This window comes from Helicoverpa zea, chromosome 26, assembly GCF_022581195.2.
Source record: "Helicoverpa zea isolate HzStark_Cry1AcR chromosome 26, ilHelZeax1.1, whole genome shotgun sequence".
Taxonomy (NCBI): Eukaryota; Metazoa; Arthropoda; class Insecta; order Lepidoptera; family Noctuidae; genus Helicoverpa; species Helicoverpa zea.
The window spans coordinates 7,424,427-7,443,301 of record NC_061477.1 but is presented as its reverse complement, the minus strand read 5'-3'; the positions used below and the strand labels follow the sequence as shown (position 1 = coordinate 7,443,301).

The window sequence follows — 18,875 nt, the reverse complement described above, 5'->3', positions numbered from 1 at the left end:
TGAGGGCACGGAACCCTAACAAATTGGCATTGAGAAGATGTAAAAGAAAACTAAGTTTAAACAAAAATAAAAGAAAAACTGAGTTTCAACAAAACACTCATAATATTAAATCTAAATATTAGTTATAAACCAGTGACTAAAACAAGGTTGGATTGTAGTTAAATTGCTCTATGGAATTTGAATTGACATATTGACCCATAATCTATGGACAATAGAAATGCGCGCGAAAAGCAATTTAAAAGTGACCTACGTAGGGCTAGCTTCCGCCAGCGGTTTCACCCGCATCCCGTATCCAGATAAAACAAGTGCGTATTGAGATAAAAAGTAACTAAGCCTTTGCTCGATAAATGAGCTTTCTAACACTGAAATATTGTTTCCGATAGGTCCAGCAGTCCAGTAAACAAACTACTTATAGCTTTATTATACTATTGTAACAGCCTTTTTGCCGTCCCACTGCTGGGCACAGGCCTCCTCTCACACGGAGAAGGATTGAGCATTAATCACCACGCTTGCTCAATGCGTTATTATACTAATCAGATGCTTTTTGAGTGAACCTTCTTACTCTGAGCTTTAATGCTGCAACCTCAGCCACTCAGAGTCAATAATTACATTTACGATAGAGTTTTTGGAGGAAAAAACGTTTGAAATGTACCAAAAGCAGGTAGGTACGTATTTTTTCAGGTGGGTTATTAGAAATAAATCTTATACTTTAAGGTTTGCAGTGTTGTCTTATTTATTTTTTACCTACCGCCCGCGTCGATTTCGGTTATATCGCGTTTCCAAGAGAACTCTTCAAAAGTCCGGGATAAAAACTAGGTATCCTATGTTCTGGATCTCTCTGGATCAAGGTCAACTCTATCTCTGTACCGACGTGAAAACGTAACAGACAGACAGACAGAGTTAGGTACTTTCGCATTTATAATATTAGTAGGGATAATGGGGACAAAGAGACTGGTAAATTATGGAATCAGGCGTTATTTTGCGGAAATCCAAGACATAAAATGTTAGGGAAAATACTCGTTAATCGGTCGGGCGCGAATCAACATCTGCAGATGTCTCGTGGAGGGGCGAAACACGTGTCGAGAGTATAGTCGATTTATTGTCAATTAACGCTAGATACATATATTTTTCCTAAAGAGACAGACTTTTCGCAAACAGTTCGGATTTTGAAGAAAATAAAGATGTAACGAGAATAATTATTATACTTTCTAAGTATAGGTACCTATCTTGGACAACAATAACTGTGTTTCGGATCGCTCGAGTTGACAGCTGCCATGTAAGGAATATATCCGAACTTGTACCTATTCTAACAGACAGAGCTCTGGTGTAGGTAAACTAGGTAACTGAATTCTAACTGGTAGAAATCTGAGGAGCACATGTCTACAAATAAACAGAATTCTTACACAATTAATTTCTAAACAAGACTTGTTGAAAAAATTACATTGCGGAAGCTGCACAGACATTATGATGACGATTTTTAAACTCTGTCAGATCCGTGGATTTACCGCTCGATTTTTTTACGCGCAACATGTTTCGAGCGGCATAAAACCTGTCGCATTGTTTCACGTAGGTACAGTAGACCGCACATCAGTAGTAACTGTCATGCACCTTAACTCAATAGTAATAAATAAGATTTTCCTATAAAACTGTTACCACTGATCTGAAGTTGACTGTACCAATTACCACGTATCTTTTGAACCAGTAGCTGTCAATTGTTTACCGTTTGTCAGCCGTAAAACCGACCGGATAATTCGCTAGTGTGAAAGCGCGGTATTCGATAATTCGATTTAGTAGCTTTTGTTTGAAAGTGCGACAGAAAGAGTTAATTTGTTTTAAAGTATCTATCAATCAATCATTCAACTTAAAAATATCGGGTTTTGCTAAACATGAGTTACCTACGAGAACTATTTTAACTTTTTGTCTTCCTTTCATCCAATAACATCTAACAAAATCCAACTCTTAACAAACAAGTTATATTTGAACCTTAGCTTCCTAATTAGCAGGGTGGTTGCGGTTCAACTCGTTAGCTCAATCAGCCGCCCTAAACTTCACAGTTTGTCGATAGGCCTGCCAATTACATTGGTGATAGATCGGGTTATGTATTTACGAGCTTGCCTTGGCTTTACGTGAGGCTAGGCAAGTCAATTTTTACAAAAAATTGAATGATACAACTGTTAAACAATTACCACTTACCTAATTTAAACTTCAATTAGGTAAAAAGATAGGTATTGCGAAACTGTCTATGCTTATGATTTAAATGGTTTCGTAAATAAATATTAAATACTAACCAGTTATTTATTAAGTATTAGTTTTATTAAGTTAACTTCCTTTAACCTATTAATAACGTAAAAGTCATCCTTGACCATAAGTACCAAACTTAGGTAAAACTCAGTTCTTAAAATCTTCCCAGAAATACTTACAGATTTAGGTACAGGTGTTATCTATTGGTGGGAGCTTCTTCCCACTCCAGAGAGTAACACACAATAGAATCCACAATAATATTTATTTAGGAGAAAATTATAAATACATTTTCATGAAAGCACAATGACATGACACATCACAGACAACCCATTTTTATATTATTCTTTTTAAGTACTCCAAATTCAAAATTGGTTAATAGGCCAGTAGGCCGACAAGTAGTAAGAATTGAAACTTTAACACGCCCCCTCAATTTTACTATACAAGCCCCAAGCCTGAAGTACACTTATAGTGTTTAATCGCGGGTAAAGCTTTAGTTATACATCGGCTAACATCAAATCTGTCGGCAGATGCTTCAACTCTACAACATCACCCTTCAATACATCCCTAATAAAATGATACCTTATATCTATATGTTTGCTACGGGCATGGTAGCCGGTATCGTTTGCAATATATATCGCGCCCTGGTTGTCAGCATACATCGTAGTTTTTGATAAGTTTAACAGACCTATTTCTTTCAACAAACTACTGAGGTAAAGGGCCTCTTTCATAGCTTCGCTAAGACTTATAATCAGCCTCGGTTGAGGATGTAGCCACTGATCTTTGCTTTTGCGATCGCCATGAAATTGTAGCTCCTCCTAATATAAAAGCGTAACCAGAGTATGATTTCCGATCAATTAATGAGTTACCCCAATCAGCGTCTGAGTAACCCGTTAACGACTTTCCTGTTTTTCTAAATGTTAATCGGTAGTCAATAGTCTTCTTTAGATATCGAAGAACTCGTTTAGCGGAAATCCAATGAGTATGATTTGGACAAGTTGCAAATTGAGCTAACTTTGAAACTGTATTAGCAATGTCAGGCCTTGTGGCAACACTCAAATACATCAATGTTCCTATGAGTTCGCGATATGGCCACGGTTCCTTTTCCTTGTATTCTTCGTGACGCTTTGGAGCTGCAAAATTTAGTCCCACCTCAAAAGGCGTCGATACGGTTTTGCAGTCCGTCATTCCAAACTTCTTTAATGTGTCTTGGATATATTTACGCTGTGATAGACTTATTACACCGTCTTCCTTCACTATCTCTATACCCAAACAATATTTGGCTGGTCCAAAATCCTTTAACTCAAAATCATCAGCTAATTTCTTCTTAAATTCTTGTATCAAAGTAAGATCATCACAAGCAACTAAAATGTCATCAACATATATAACAACTATCAAAACTGTTCCATCCTTCCTCCGCTGATAATATAGACACGGTTCATTTTTGCTTGGTTTCAGATTCATTCGACGAAGTGTTTCATCTAATCTAATATACCACTGTCGTCCCGCTTGCTTTAAACCATACAATGAACGCTTTAAGAGACAAGCATCTCCTCCAGTTTGAAGATCCACTAACATTTTATTAGCACGCTTTCCAATTTCTGAGCCCTCTCCCTCTCTCTGGATCAGCGTATGAAGGTTTTCTTCTAACATCTTTGGTATCTGCATATATACCTTTTCGTCGATTTTGCCGTTTAAATAAGCAGTATTGATATCTAGTTGATGGACTTCTAAATTCAATTCTACCGCTAGTGCCATTAAAAGTCTGATAGTTTCAAGTCTCGCTACTGGGGCATAAGTTTGGTGATAATCTACACCATAACGTTGACTATAACCCCTTGCTACTAGACGAGCTTTCTTCTTTGTTGTCATATCGACATTCAGTTTAGTTGTCAAGATATAGCGACAGCCCACAATCTCTCGATCTTTTGGTTTCTTAACAATATCCCAGGTTTCGTTCTTCACTAAACTTTTGATCTCAGATAAAATTGCTTCTTGCCATTTTTCACTCTCATCGCTTGATAAAGCCTGTTCAAGTGATATTTCAGCCATCGCTGAGAAAAACTCTTCATCATCTACATTTTGATTAATATCACCCTGTATACCTTCTACAGGTTCCATTGAGTCTGGGTGCATTTCTTCATGCTGTTCAGTTTCTTGTTCTTGAACTTCTACCATATTATATACTTTTCTTGGGCGACCACGTTCTCCCTTTACAAGTTTCGGTCTTCCAGCGGTTCTTTTCAGGATAACTTGTTGCGTATTATTTCCCTCATTAGCTGGCTCGACCTCTGAATGTACATCACCAGGACAACTATCTCCATTGCCGTGACAATCAATCTCAGGGGCACAACGTACAACATCCGTATGAATTCTTTCATTGGATTGATCACCAGCGCCTGTCAATGTCTCATGCGTGGCAGGTAAATAAGTATAGAATTCAGTAGTAACTGGACTTTTCGCATTTGAATGTGTATCTTCAACTTCCAGTTCAACCTTCTGATGAAACTGTTTTGGTTCCTCTTTGGGAACAAATTTAACATCACGAGCTTCAACGACTTTATGTTCACCTGGTATCCAAATTCGGTATCCTTTCGTACATCTCGGATACCCGACAAAAACTCCCTCCTTAGCACGAGCATCGAATTTGTCTTTCGTTGGTGTCTTGTCTAAAATATAGGCTTTTGCTCCAAAACTTCTTATGTTGGATAAGTCGACTTTAGTTCCAGTCCATTTTTCAAATGGAATACCACCATTTAGACTACTCGTTGGACAACGATTGCGTATGTAGCACGCAGTCAAAACAGCATCCGCCCAAAATCCTACGGACAAACCAGAAGATAATAACATGCATCTAGCCATTTCAAGTAAAGTTCTGTTCATTCGTTCACTGACTCCGTTCATTTGAGGTGATCGCGAAATACTCAGCCTTCTTTGAATGCCTTCTTGATTTAAAAATTCATCAAATTCACGACTGCAGTATTCACCGCCGTTGTCAGATTGAAGGAATTTAATTTTCTTTCCTGTGAGTCTTTCAGCATGACTTTTGTATAGCTTAAATGCGCTAAACACTGCACTTTTCTTTCCAAGTAAATATACTTCACACCAACGGGTACTGTCGTCAATAAAAGTTACAAAATATTTCGCTCCGCCAATTGACTGTGTTTTTAAAGGACCTACTATATCGGAATGAACAATACGTAATAATTCATTACATGGACCACTCGATCTCGAAAAAGGTAACGAACTCATTTTTCCCTTAGCACAAACATCACAATTCGATATTTTACGTAAATCTGCCTCCTTAGTATTATATCCGCAATGGTTCAACAACTTTAAGAGATCTTTACCATTTAAGTGACCTATGCGACTATGCCACTCTACTATGTCGATTGGATCAGCAATAAAATATGCTTGTTCATCCAATCTCTTAAAAAACGTAAAGATTTCCTACACGTTCGGCTGTCATTACAGTATTTCCGTTTGACGAATTAATACAGGCCTGCAATCCTCGCTACAGATAATAAATTACTACGAAGATCTGGTACATACAGGGTATTCTTCAAAATAAGCCTCCTGCCTGATGCTGACAACCTTACGTCACCTTTGCCCTTTACATCCGTCGACAGATTTGATGCTAAGTTCAGTTTATCCTGTAAAATACAAAAATTATCTGTAAATTTATATAAATCGTTACATAAATGCGATGTACAGCCACTATCAAGGATCCAGTCATTCTTTTTAATTTGTAAATTATTAGAAAAGTTTGTACAATTAAAAAGAATATCAAAAATACTGTCCTCCTTGTTGTATTCTGTTGCACATCTCGCGTCATCATTCTTTTGATTCATTTTACATTCTGAATATTTATGTCCAACTTCATGACACTTATAACATTTGTATATAAATTTACTCTTTGTATTTTGTTCTTTACGGTTCGAGTTCTTTTTAAATCCTTTATTCTTCGCATACATGGCTCCTTCAATACTTTTCATTTCAGTACAAGTCGAGCTATTTGCCTTCTCCAAGATCTTAATCTTTAGTACCTCTATGTTTGGTAGTTCGTCTCTGCTCTCCATAGAACATCTAAAATTTTCGTAACTCTCTGGCAAGCTATACAGTAATAAGATAGACATCAAGTCTTCGTGTATTTCTACACCCATATCACTTAACATATTCGCAGCTTCGAAGAAATTATTCAGGTGACTCTGTACGTCATCTCCTTCCTTCATGCGGCTCAACGTTAACTTCTTTAACAGACTTGCCTTTCTTACGGGACCTTTAGATGCATACGTTTTCTCCAATTTTCTCCATATCTCGTGCGACGTTTCACACCCTCTTATGTGTTTAAGCTCACTTGGACACATTGCCATTATCAAATCAGCCTTTGCCATATCGTCTTCATCAGACCATGCGCACGACTCCACTTCTGAGTCCGGCTTAGGTATAGTTCCATTTACGTATTTCCATACCTGATTTCTCGTGAGCAACGCCTGCACTTGAACCTTCCAGGTTTCATAATTTGTACCATTCAAATTCTCAATTTTCGATGTAAACGTCGTCTGGGCCATAACCTATTGGTGGGAGCTTCTTCCCATTCCAGAGAGTAACACACAATAGAATCCACAATAATATTTATTTAGGAGAAAATTATAAATACATTTTCATGAAAGCACAATGACATGACACATCACAGACAACCCATTTTTATATTATTCTTTTTAAGTACTCCAAATTCAAAATTGGTTAATAGGCCAGTAGGCCGACAAGTAGTAAGAATTGAAACTTTAACATTATCCTTGTTATCAATGTTAAGTAGAATGTATTGAACTAATAAGTAAACTCTTTTTCTCTTTCTTCAACCTCACTAGAAAACTATAATCTTGACATGAAACACAATATCACATGACAAGCTTCCGATGGCAATTTCACCCGCTTCCCGAGGGAACTATGTCCCGTACCCGGACAAAAGCGTAGCCTATAAAAAATAGGTATAAGTACCATGCTAAAAACCATATCAAAATCGGTTTATCCAAACGAACAAGGTATACATGTTTGCAAACGTACAGATTAAACTGAGAACCTCCTTTTTTGAAGTCGGTGAAAAAGTAGGTAACTAAATACACAGAGCTACATTAATCAATGGCGTCCATTATAAAACGGAGTGAACTCCCGGATATCATCGCTTGCTTAGCTTCCTTCGTGACGAATGTCCTGTATTTTTGTCTCTAAAGGAATTAATTAATAATTTCACAATGGACTGAATCATTTGTTACCGGTAGTAAGTGGTGTGAGTTTGAACGTGGCACAATTTTTGTCTTAGATACTCGTAAGAAAAACAGTTGAAAAACCTTGTGGATAGGTAAGTGACAGCCGCACGGGTTGATCTATCATAAGGTCAAGCAACGCTTGGCGCGGTAGGTAAGTGACCATTCTGTCATGACGACTTTCGTGTTTGGGAAGGAATGTTAAATTGGTGGGTGACGGCTGTCATTTCAGTATTTTTGGCAGTCCTTACGCGTAGTCAGAAGAAGCCAGTAGGTCATCTAACCAGTCTTACCTAGGGGTATTGAGTTGCCCGGGTAACTGGGTTGAGGAGGTCCGATAGGCAGTCGCTCTATCTAAAACACTGGTACTCAGCTGCATTTAGTAAGACTGGAAGCCGACCCCAACATAGTTGGGAAAAGCTAGGCAGATGATGATAGTTTGTATATATCGTCCACTTTCTCCTCTGTGATATCGTCAAACCTAAACAAAACTTTTTAATCCTTAACTTACTTACATAAGCAAGTTAAACCAAAAAAAATACAGCTTTATGAAAACACGTAAAAAACCGCGAAAATGCTACTGACCTAAGTATAGACAAATGTAGGTACCTCAATTCATTTTTTCTCCAAGTCCAAAGCTACCATAGACCCTCACAGTGGGGCCGGCAAAGACAAATTACTTTATTCTCCCCTCCACCTATTTATTTGTCGTGCTTCCCTTGGCTTTCATTATTTTTTTGTTTTATAACTGTCCTCCCTTATTTCCGAATATACTTCACTAAAAATACTTGTCAATTTTTCTTTTATGTTGTTAGTAAATTAGTTCATCGCAACTATGTATAGTTGGTAATAGTAAGAGTTTCAATTCAGATATCGTATAATTATTTTTGGTCTGATTTAAGAGAAAAAAAAAATTGGTTATGGTCAAATCTACTTTACAAATATAATATTTCTATTTATAATTGTCTTTTCTATGTTTATTTTTCATCATGAAACTATAAACATTATGTAAATGCAAAATATGGCCGTGGTCACTTCTTTTCAGTCTTTGAAATATTCTATTTCATTCACAACAAGATGGCGTTTCCCGCATTTACATTGTTTAAATTTGGAATGCAGGTGTAACAAATTTCAAACTTCGAACATTCTTGTAACTTGAATAACTTTCTTTTATATTTTTTCGTATTTCTCTCTCAGAAAGTTCGTAAACGTTTATAAATAGCAGAATGGTATTTAAAATATATAAACTATATAAACTATATAAACTATATAAACTTTGCAAGGTATTACCGGTAAGCATTAAACATAAGTACCTACTCGCAACTAATAACCATGGTAATCAGGAGCATAATTCATCATTATTAATAAATGTATCTAACAAATACAACACCCGAACGATGTCGTCTGGTAAATATGTAGTACCCAGAGTCAATAACGTTTATGGTGACCGAACGCTAGAAAAGCGTGTCCCATACGTACTCAATAGCTTACCAGACGACATCAGGGACGAAAAAAAGAAAAATAAATTTAAGCATAATCTAAAAAAATACCTACTTAGTACACTGCCTTAACGTTTTATTGTATTAAATATCCTACTAACTACTACTAATACTGCACCTACCGACTACTTTTCTTACTTAAGCTATATCTATACTAATTTTACTATATAATTTTCGACTTTCATACTTACGTACTTAATATTATAACCTTCTAATACTACTTATATACATAACATTATATAATACCTACAAATATATTTAGAAATAATAAATAAAATTATCAACATAGTACTAATACTACATGTAATTAATTTTAAACTTAATAGCTATAGTAAATACCAATGTACCTAAGTCAATAGTTTTAAAAGTCTGATCCAACAGACAAACTGTTGTATACAGTTTTGTTGGACATTTTGTACCTTTTAAAATATATTATGTACCTTGTAAGCAATAATAAATAAATAAAAATAAATTTATATCTATCATTATTTTGACAGGACAGAGACTTCTACAAACTAACTTTAATATTTATCATACACAGTTTATTTATCATACACAGTTTCAATAGCTGTATGTAATAAATATCAATCAATCATGTAATCTGTAGGTAATGAATTTAATGTTGCACTATGTTATTATCTAGTCAGGTAAATAAATACATAAGTGGTTATAAACTTTCTTACAATAAAGTTTGCTATAAGAAAATCCAATTCTAAGCTAATCACCCTTTGTTATTTGCCGTGTTTTGTGTCATGATGGGTGTGATTAAACTTGATTAAAATAACTTCCACTTGATGTTAAAACTTTTATTTTATATTCCACATGCTTATTGCTTTGACCATAAATTGACAGCTGCTAGTGCTGTGTTCAAGATGAACGATAATGAATGACGGGACTAGTGACGTCCCTCAACATCCCCCCTTTTATACTTAATGAGCTAAGTAACATCTCCATTTTGTCTAATCAACATCTTCATACTCACAGTAATCTTGAAATTTAGGCGGTTTTCTTATACTACGACCACTGCGAGTAACATAGGTATTAGAATCTAAATTAGTTATAGACAAGCTTCCTTGTGGACAAGCCTCTCTATCATCATTCTCTCTCGAGATTTCTTTCAATGTATTTTCAGAGAAGCTTCTCTGAAAGGAAGCAAGAGATAAATCACTATTACAATCATTTGAATGCTCTTGTGTGTCTGTGCCTGAAATTTCAAGTAAAATATTCTGATTTTCTCTTTCTTCAGTATTTATAATATCATGATTATCTAGAGTGGTTCCACCTTCTTGAGTCAAGCTCTCTTGAAACAACATTGAAAGTTCAGGCACATCTTCAAAATATGAGTAAGTATGATTATGACAGTTGTTGTTATTATCTAAAGGCTTATAACTAACACTCATTTTAGGTTGAGGCCGATTTGTAAGGTACTTTCTATTCCTTCTATATGTTTTACCATATTCATCCCCCACCAAATATGAGCGTGGCTCTTCACACTTATTAATAATTTTACCTGGTGACCAATTTGAGTCAAGAGATTTTTTAAAATATACATGTTGCCCTGGACTTAGTTCTGCTAAAGGCTTAGCATGTTTATCATAATTCTTTTTAACATTTTCAATATGACTGTAGTATTTGTCATCAACATTAAATATTTTAGGTACAAGCTTATTTTTGGACACTGGTAGCAATGATCTTAAATTTCTTGAATACAGCAACTGGGCAGGAGATGGCATATGAAGTTTCGGTGTGTTGCGGTAATTCAACAAACCTAAGTATGGATCTGATCCATCTTCTGTACATTTTTTCATTATGTTTTTGAATATCTTAACTGCACTTTCACTTTGACCATTAGATTGAGAATGTTTGGGACTCGTTTTAATATGATTAAAATTATACTTTTCCGCAAAGTTTTTAAATTCACCTGATGTAAATCGTGTACCACAGTCTGTAACCACCAAAGCTGGAATGCCATGTCTTGCAAAGACAGACTTACAGTTAAGAATTACACAGGCAGTGGACAATTGTTCAAGCTTACATACTTCTATATACTTAGAGTAATAGTCTATAAATATCAAAAAATCTTTTCCTTTAAATGTACATATATCCATGCCTATTTTGTGCCATGGCAGAGTTTCAACAGAGTGATTGACTAAAGGTTCTTTTTGCAAATTAGGTTTATACTTAGCACAAGGTTCACAGCTGGATACATAACTTTCTAAATCTTTATTAATTTCAGGCCAAAATACACATGATCTAGCTCTTATCTTACAGGTGCTCACACCGACATGTCCATCATGAATTATTTTCAAAATTTCACTTTTCATAGAGTCAGGGATAACAATCAAATTACTTTTTAAAATTATACCATCTAATAGGCCTAATTCATCCCTAAATGTCATAAAGATTCTAGTCTTTTTATCCAAATTATTCAAATTATTAGGCCACCCATTTTTTAAATAGTTTTTTATTTGTTTTAATGTAGGATCCATCTCTGTAGCCTTTTGTATTTTAATTAACTGTTTACTTGATATGGGTAAGCAATCTCTCTGCAATTTAACATGACAGACAATGTTCTGTCTTAATTGTGTAAATTTATTTTCAATAGTTGGTGGACAACTGCGTGACAAGGTATCTGCAATATACAAATGTTTACCAGGCTTATATACTACCTCTAAATTATAACCTTGAACAGACAACATCATTCTCTGTAGTCGAGCAGGGACTTTATGTAATGGTTTCTTAAATAATGTTTCTAGTGGCTTATGATCTGATTCTACATGAACTTTACGACCATACACATATTGATGCATTTTATAACATCCATATACAATTGCTAACATTTCTTTTTCTAATTGACAATAATTTTGTTCAGTTACAGTTAAGGCACGAGACCCAAATGCAATTGGTCTATCTTGCTGTAGTATTACAGCACCTAGAGCAGTTGATGAACTGTCAACTGATAATACTATATCTTTATTTGTGTCAAAGTAGGCTAAACATGGGCTACTACACAAAGCCTTTTTTAGTGACATCACTGATTGATCTTGATTGCTATCCCAGTAAAACACTGTATCCTTCTTCAATAAAACTCTCAAAGGTTCAATTAATTTTGAATAATTGGGTATAAATCGTGACAAATAATTACACATGCCAAGAAATCTTTCCAAATCTTTCCTGCACCTCGGCCGTTCCATATTCATAACTGCCTGAACTTTATCAGGATCAGGAGAAATGCCTCTTGCCGTGAAAATATGACCTACAAAAAGTAATTTTGATACAAAAAACTTACATTTATTTTCATTAAATTTTATACCATTTGTTGATGCAATCTCTAAAACTTTCTGTAATCTATCTTTTAGTTGTTTAACTGAATCAGCATAGACACACAAATCGTCTAAATATGGTATTACTCCTTCAACATTTTCAAACATCTGACTAATTACTCTGCTAAATTCCTCTGGTGCACAGCTAACACCAAATGGCAGTCTCCTGAACCTGTAGCGCCCAAAAGGTGTAATGAATGTGCATAAATCAGAGCTTTCATCATCAAGTTTCAACATCCAGAAACCATTTGAAGCATCAAGCAGTGCAAATACTTTAGCATTTTGCATTTTACTTTTAATCTCATCTATAGTCGGTAACTGGTATTTTGGCTGTAATATAAATTTATTTAATGCTCTTGGATCTATGCATATTCTCAACTTACCATTGGGTTTTCTTACCAGGACTAGATTGTTTACCCATTGAGTGGGTTTATTTACTTTCTCAATAACTCCCATTGATTCCATTTTTGTTAGTTCCTCTCTCAATTCAGGCAATAATGAAAAGGGAACCCGACGTGCAGCTTGAGCAACAGGTACAGCATTTTCCTTTAGTTGTATTTTCACCAAGCCAGGTAAGCAACCAAGACCACCATCAAATAGTTCACTGAAATTGGATTTTAAACTTGTAATTAATTTGTTGATCTCAGTATCATTGCATGTTACATTGTGTACTTTAACTAGGTTAGTATTAGGTTTCACAAAATTATATTCTAAACATGTCTTACATCCTATCAAAGTAGGCACAGAACCATCAATAACAATGAATTTTACTCTATATTTTAACTGATTTGGATGCTGTATTTCTAATGTACATGTACCACATACTGAAACACTTTTACCATCAAGCTGTATGACATTCTTGTTACAAGGTTCAAAATCACTCTTGTTAAGGCCTAGTTTTTTACACACATTAGTACCTATAATATTGCATGCTGCCCCAGTGTCAAATTTCATAGGTATCATTTGGTTTCTTACCATGAAATCCTGTGTTATTTCATTACCGAGCATTGCCACACCAATGAAGAAGTCCTCATTGTTGTCATCCACTCCTTCTTCCACAACATTCACATGCTGTTGTTTAGTAGTTTGACGTTGCCCCCTATTGCGACATTTGTTGCTGAAGTGGTTAGATTTCTCGCACTTGAAACACTTTTTTCCATAAGCGGGACAGTTGTTCATTTCGTGTGTTTGGCCACATCTTGTGCAGTTATTTATTTTCTTTGTATATAATTTATCCTTTTTCCGTGAGGTCGAGAACAGTACCTCAGTTTCTGTTTCCACTGGCTCCTCCGATCCACCCATCTTCTCTACATACTTTCTTGATGCATCAGCACTAAGAAGAAATTTCATTATATATTCTAGAGTAAGCCTCTTATCGTCTTCCGCCATTAATTTTGTTTTTAAATTATTAAATCTTTTGTCTAACCCTGCTATGATTTTGCTGACTGTTATTCCTTCAGTTAAGTTTTCAAATTCGCAGTCCTTTCCTAAGTTTATAAGTTTCTGAAAATAATCTTCAAGTGTTGAATTTCCTTGCGTAGTTGTAAAAAATTCGTTTCGTATAATTATCAATGATTTTCTCGGAGCAAAGTATTCAGAAAATTTTTTAATGACTTCTTCCAAAGTTTCGTTTTCATTTTCTCCAAAAGTGTTATAAATTTCAATGCCTTTCGGCCCTATATAGTTAAGTAGAATATTTACCAATCTTTTTGGGTTTTCTTTTTCCATTCCGTGTGCCGTCAGATATATTTTCAATCGCTGCACCCACACCTGAAAATTCTTTGACAGGTTTCCCACAAAACACATTTCGGGAAGCGGCGGCATTCCACCCCACGCTGACACCATGTTATTTGCCGTGTTTTGTGTCATGATGGGTGTGATTAAACTTGATTAAAATAACTTCCACTTGATGTTAAAACTTTTATTTTATATTCCACATGCTTATTGCTTTGACCATAAATTGACAGCTGCTAGTGCTGTGTTCAAGATGAACGATAATGAATGACGGGACTAGTGACGTCCCTCAACACCCTTGTACATCATCTTCTCCAAAATAATAAGCGAGCCATCTTGGTCTACCAATCACTCGAAACTGTTCGTATTAGCAAATTGGGATAACTAGCGAACTTGTGATTGTCGTATACGACAGGACTTGTCTGTCTACTTGTAGCAGACCAGGGGTGCGATTCTGCTAAGTTAATAATGTCAACATTGAATAGAAATTGAATCGCAATAGCAGTTTTAACCTTAGCGAGCATTCAGCTGCTAACTAAGACCAATCGTATTCCAACGACATTCGATAGGTTTGCGATTGGTCTGCTATTCTGGTGATTTTGGTCTATACGGTAGTTTGCTCTACAATCATATTATTGCAATCGTAAATAATTTGCAGACAATATGAATCACAGAAACGGATAAAAACGTTTATTTTAAAGAAAAAATAGCGGAATGCCACATACGTTTCAATCGTAAATGAGTCGTGATTGGATCTCAGTCGGATGTGAATCGTATGTCGCTTAGGTGAAATTGGTAGAATCGCGCCCCTGTATTGTTGTGTAGATGCAGTCCTGCATCCTGCCTGGATCCTGTCTAGGATTTTGAAGTAAAAACTCTTTCGTTTGATTGGACATTGGACAACCTAGTTTTGATCAAGGAATTGAGCAAACAAAGCCTACTTTTATAGGCTGTAGGTAAGTGTGGCTATTTATTAGGTACATATTGACGTTAAGTTAATGTATAAGTTTCAAGTTTATAGTTGACGTAATATTTTGGAAATGTTTGTAAGCCTCACTGAGAAAATTGCAAATCTACATAATTAATAAGTTTAACAGGGAGGAAACCTTTTTTGTTTGTTTGTAGTTACCCTAAGGTCCGAAAGTACTGAAATCGAATAGTGAATAATAAAATAGGCATTGGTAATTAACAACCTTCTTCGGAATTCATTGAATCCTTTTCATTTCAATTATTTTTATTGTACCTACCTACATAGTTTACATGGTTAGAAAATATCAAGACACTGTATTGTTTACGATAATCAATTCAATTTAAAGATATATTCAGATACAAAACCTTTGATTTAAAATTCAGTCCTCGAAAATGGTGGCCATCTTCGTATTGTCATAATGTTGGTACAAATTACAATACTGTCCACCAACATAACGAAGACAATAAAAATGCAAAAACGTAACAAGAATCTCCAACTTGCGCCTAACAAGCGTAACAAGCGATAAATACACTACATTTTTCTTTCATCCCGAATAGCGAAATTTCTTTCGCAAAAAAACTGTTTATCATACTTAAATATGATCGCCGCTTAAACAAAACAAAACAAAGAACGTTTTTTCGCGGTTTTTTCAACTTTAGAGCAGTTTCAATTCAGCAGACGTTACGCATGTATAATTCGAGACTCATTTCGGACGGTCCGCCATTTTACTTCTCACTTGTTGTCCAACAATCAAGAGGCAGAACTTGCGATGCCTTTGCCTCACTGTTTTGTTTTTTCGTCTTTTTTTAAGTTCGTTAAAGTGAAGGCACAGGCAATCAACTAGGCAGCCTCGCCGGTTGATTGTTAAGTCTTTGAAAGTTGTTTTTTTTGCTGTTGTTTTTACTTTTATCAAAAGGTAAAAAAGTATTACCTGGTTGTCTCTGGTGTGTTTTTGCTTTCCCAGGATTGTAATTAGACCTTTTTGTAAGTTCCTTTTGTGATAATAGTTTGCTTAGTGTCCGCGGCGCTCGCGTTCAGAAAGTTCGTTGTAGTAATGGGCCTAAGTGAGTGGAAAATGCAGTTTAGTTTTTATTCAGCGGGAAATTAAAAGTATCCTGGTACCTTCTATTTCACGTAGCAGTTATTTTACAGTTTATAGTTTTGGTTTATTTTTTTTGTATTGTATGACTTATTGGTAGTACAATTATTAGCTTGACTGATTTTGAATTACTCATTTTAAGCTCAGCATGCACAATAAACTCCAAAAAATAAAAACAAAAGAACGTGTGTTAATACTTTATTAAAAATAATCGCGTAACTCTATGGGCTGTTTATTTTTTCCCGCGTAATAGGCGCACTTTTCACATCGCTTTCATTCGGTGGGTCGCCATTTTTTTAGGGAATTTCACCCTCTGACAAATGTGTAGTATTACGGATGCGTAGTGGGCAAATTTAAGGTAAGTTGTGGAAAAAATATGTTAGGTTTTGTTTTTTTTTTTACAATGGGTTTTTAGAATGTAACGTAAATGTTTTCTAACATTTGAGTTTAATGGTAAAATGCATAACGACCTTTCTAGGCTAGATATTTTATGTCATATCATACAGTTGAATGCCACTAAAATCATAATGTTATTCAATTTTTACAAACTTAAATATTTTTTATTAACCTAACTTTTATAGATTAAGCCGTTTTCCCCGCGGTTTCACCCGCGTCCCGTGGGAGATACTGTCCGCACCGGGATAAAATATAGCCTATGTTACTCGCAGATAATATAGCTTTCTAATTGTGAAAGAATATTTAAAATCGGTCCAGTAGTTTTTGAGTTTATCCATTACAACCGAACAAACAAACAAAGTTATCCTCTTTATAATATTAGTATAGATAATTAAAACATTAATAGCTATAGGTACTTGCTTCCTAATCATAACAAAGTACCTAACTATGAAGTTCTATCATCATCATCATCATCGCCGGAGCCTTTACCAATGTACAGTTTGGGTCGGCTTCCAGTCTAACTGGATGCATCTGAGTACCAGTGCTTTACAAGAAGCGACTGCCTATCTGACCTCCTCAACCCAGTTACCCGCGAAACCCAATACTCCTTGGTTAGACTGGTATGTCTAACACTATGTAGTTCTAGATAATAAAAATATATTTTGTCCGCATTCACACCGTACCAAACCACTATGCACGCATATAGCAGCAATTTAGCTAGCGATGTTCGTGCGATATAAATCCCTACCTGTAACGCGATTTACTTGATTTAATATACAAGGCTATGTTTTTTGTCGGCGGACATATTGGGGCGCGCGGCGTCGCCTGACGTATGATCGACGTCACATTTACATACCTCGTCATGAATGTGATGTATTGGGTTTTTTTGGTACGGGAAAATGGCGGCTTTTGTATGGATGTGTAACGGTGTTTGGTGTTTTAGAGAAAGGGTATATTTTAATAACTATGTATGTAAAGATTTTAAAGATGAATGTTTCCTTGATAGCGCAAATCTGAAGAATAATTGGTCTCGCTGGAATTTTTGCTTATTTTTGAAGTTATTATGGATTCATTTACAACTGAATAACTAAACAAAAATTTAATTACGTCCTATACACTTTATACAGTATTACCTTTAAATAATTTTTCGTTTATTTATTCTTTAATTAATGAACCTATTTTTTTTTTCAATGTTGGAAACTACACTACTGCGGGATTAATATACAACATGTAACGTAATTAACGCACACCCTCAAACACCCCAATTAGAATATTATGTTATAATCATAATACATACACTGAATTTTTAATTTAACATGTATATGCATTGTTATTTACTAAATTAGTTATACCAATTCTTGGTGAACTTTTTGGTCATACTACTACGCACGCAAATATCGCGCCGCGCGTCGCTCGACTCGACACAACATAACGAAACTACGGAAAAAGCCGACAATACACGAAGTCTTATTACTTTGAGTTACGGTCTATTTGAATTTGTTTTGACTGTACAGGGTTAATATGACAATAATTTCTGTAGTTTTAATTATTTTTGGGATAAAAAATTACCTATTTTAAAAATGATATAAATCGATTCAGTAAACGATTCTGAACAAACTAATTTCAGGATGTGCGTTAATTAAGTTACATGTTGTATATGTAGGTACTATGTAACTAGTTTCCGGTAGACTCCGGTGGTCCGGTGGAAGTGAAACCGCTAGTTACTGATATTTTCATTGTAGGTGTAACATTCGGAGGCTCATTAATCCCAAGAATTACACTGCGGTGTGATAGTGAGCCGCGACTTTTTTGTACACTGAAGATTTGTGGTGTTTTTAGAGAAATAGAGCCTCCAGATTGTTGAGGCAATTCTCTTCAATTGCACCCTATCTTATTACCAGATATTATTCGTTCTTTGCGAAGAACATACCTACATAGGGTATCTGAAAGCGCTAGTAACGCATATGGTATTTGCTACAAATCCGACGGGGTGTTTTGATTAGAGATTAAGTAAGTACCATTGTAACTGTACTAAGTTATATTTACTTACTATATAGCTGTTGCCCGCGACTTCGTCTGCGTGGGCAATTTGGAATTGTCAAAATACTACTTATGCCGTAGCGTAGGTGTATTCTTTTACATAACAGTATAATTAGGATTACCACTTAGCAGCAGCACGGGTTGATCAATCAAGGTGGTGTCGACGATTTGTGACTATTTATCTAAACAAATGAAGTAAAGTTTGTGACGTTGTGGAAATCTCTGGATCTAGTCAACCGATTTGGAAAATTATTACGTAATTCTCACAGAAAACAAAGGTCTGACAAAGTTGTCATTTGTACATTTTCT

The 18,875-nt window shown here is 35.4% G+C and overlaps 1 protein-coding gene across 2 annotated transcripts; it reads right to left on the bottom strand.

Annotated features, from left to right (window-relative positions):
* Positions 1–9,795: 9,795 nt before the first annotated feature.
* LOC124643030 (uncharacterized protein K02A2.6-like) lies at positions 9,796–14,351 on the bottom strand. 2 transcript variants are annotated; one of them, XM_047181866.1, is made up of 3 exons: positions 14,029–14,351; positions 13,303–13,830; positions 12,793–12,931 (listed from the first exon to the last, which is right to left on the bottom strand). In XM_047181866.1, exons 1-3 carry the CDS (start codon positions 14,194–14,196, stop codon positions 12,929–12,931), a joined length of 699 nt encoding a protein of 232 aa, XP_047037822.1. In that variant the 5' UTR covers positions 14,197–14,351; the 3' UTR covers positions 12,793–12,928. The 2 variants fall into 2 exon arrangements, with proteins under 2 accessions (XP_047037821.1, XP_047037822.1); XM_047181865.1 differs by having other exon boundaries at positions 9,796–13,830.
* Positions 14,352–18,875: the final 4,524 nt, after the last annotated feature.

Excerpts from the sequence above, each read along its gene's own strand:
- LOC124643030 (XM_047181865.1), bottom strand. The coding sequence starts at position 14,196 with ATGACACAAAACACGGCAAATAACATGGTGTCAGCGTGGGGTGGAATG. Across the intron at positions 13,831-14,028 it reads AAGAAAACCCAAAAAGATTG|AAACTTATAAACTTAGGAAA; the intron begins GTAAATATTCTA and ends GATTATTTTCAG.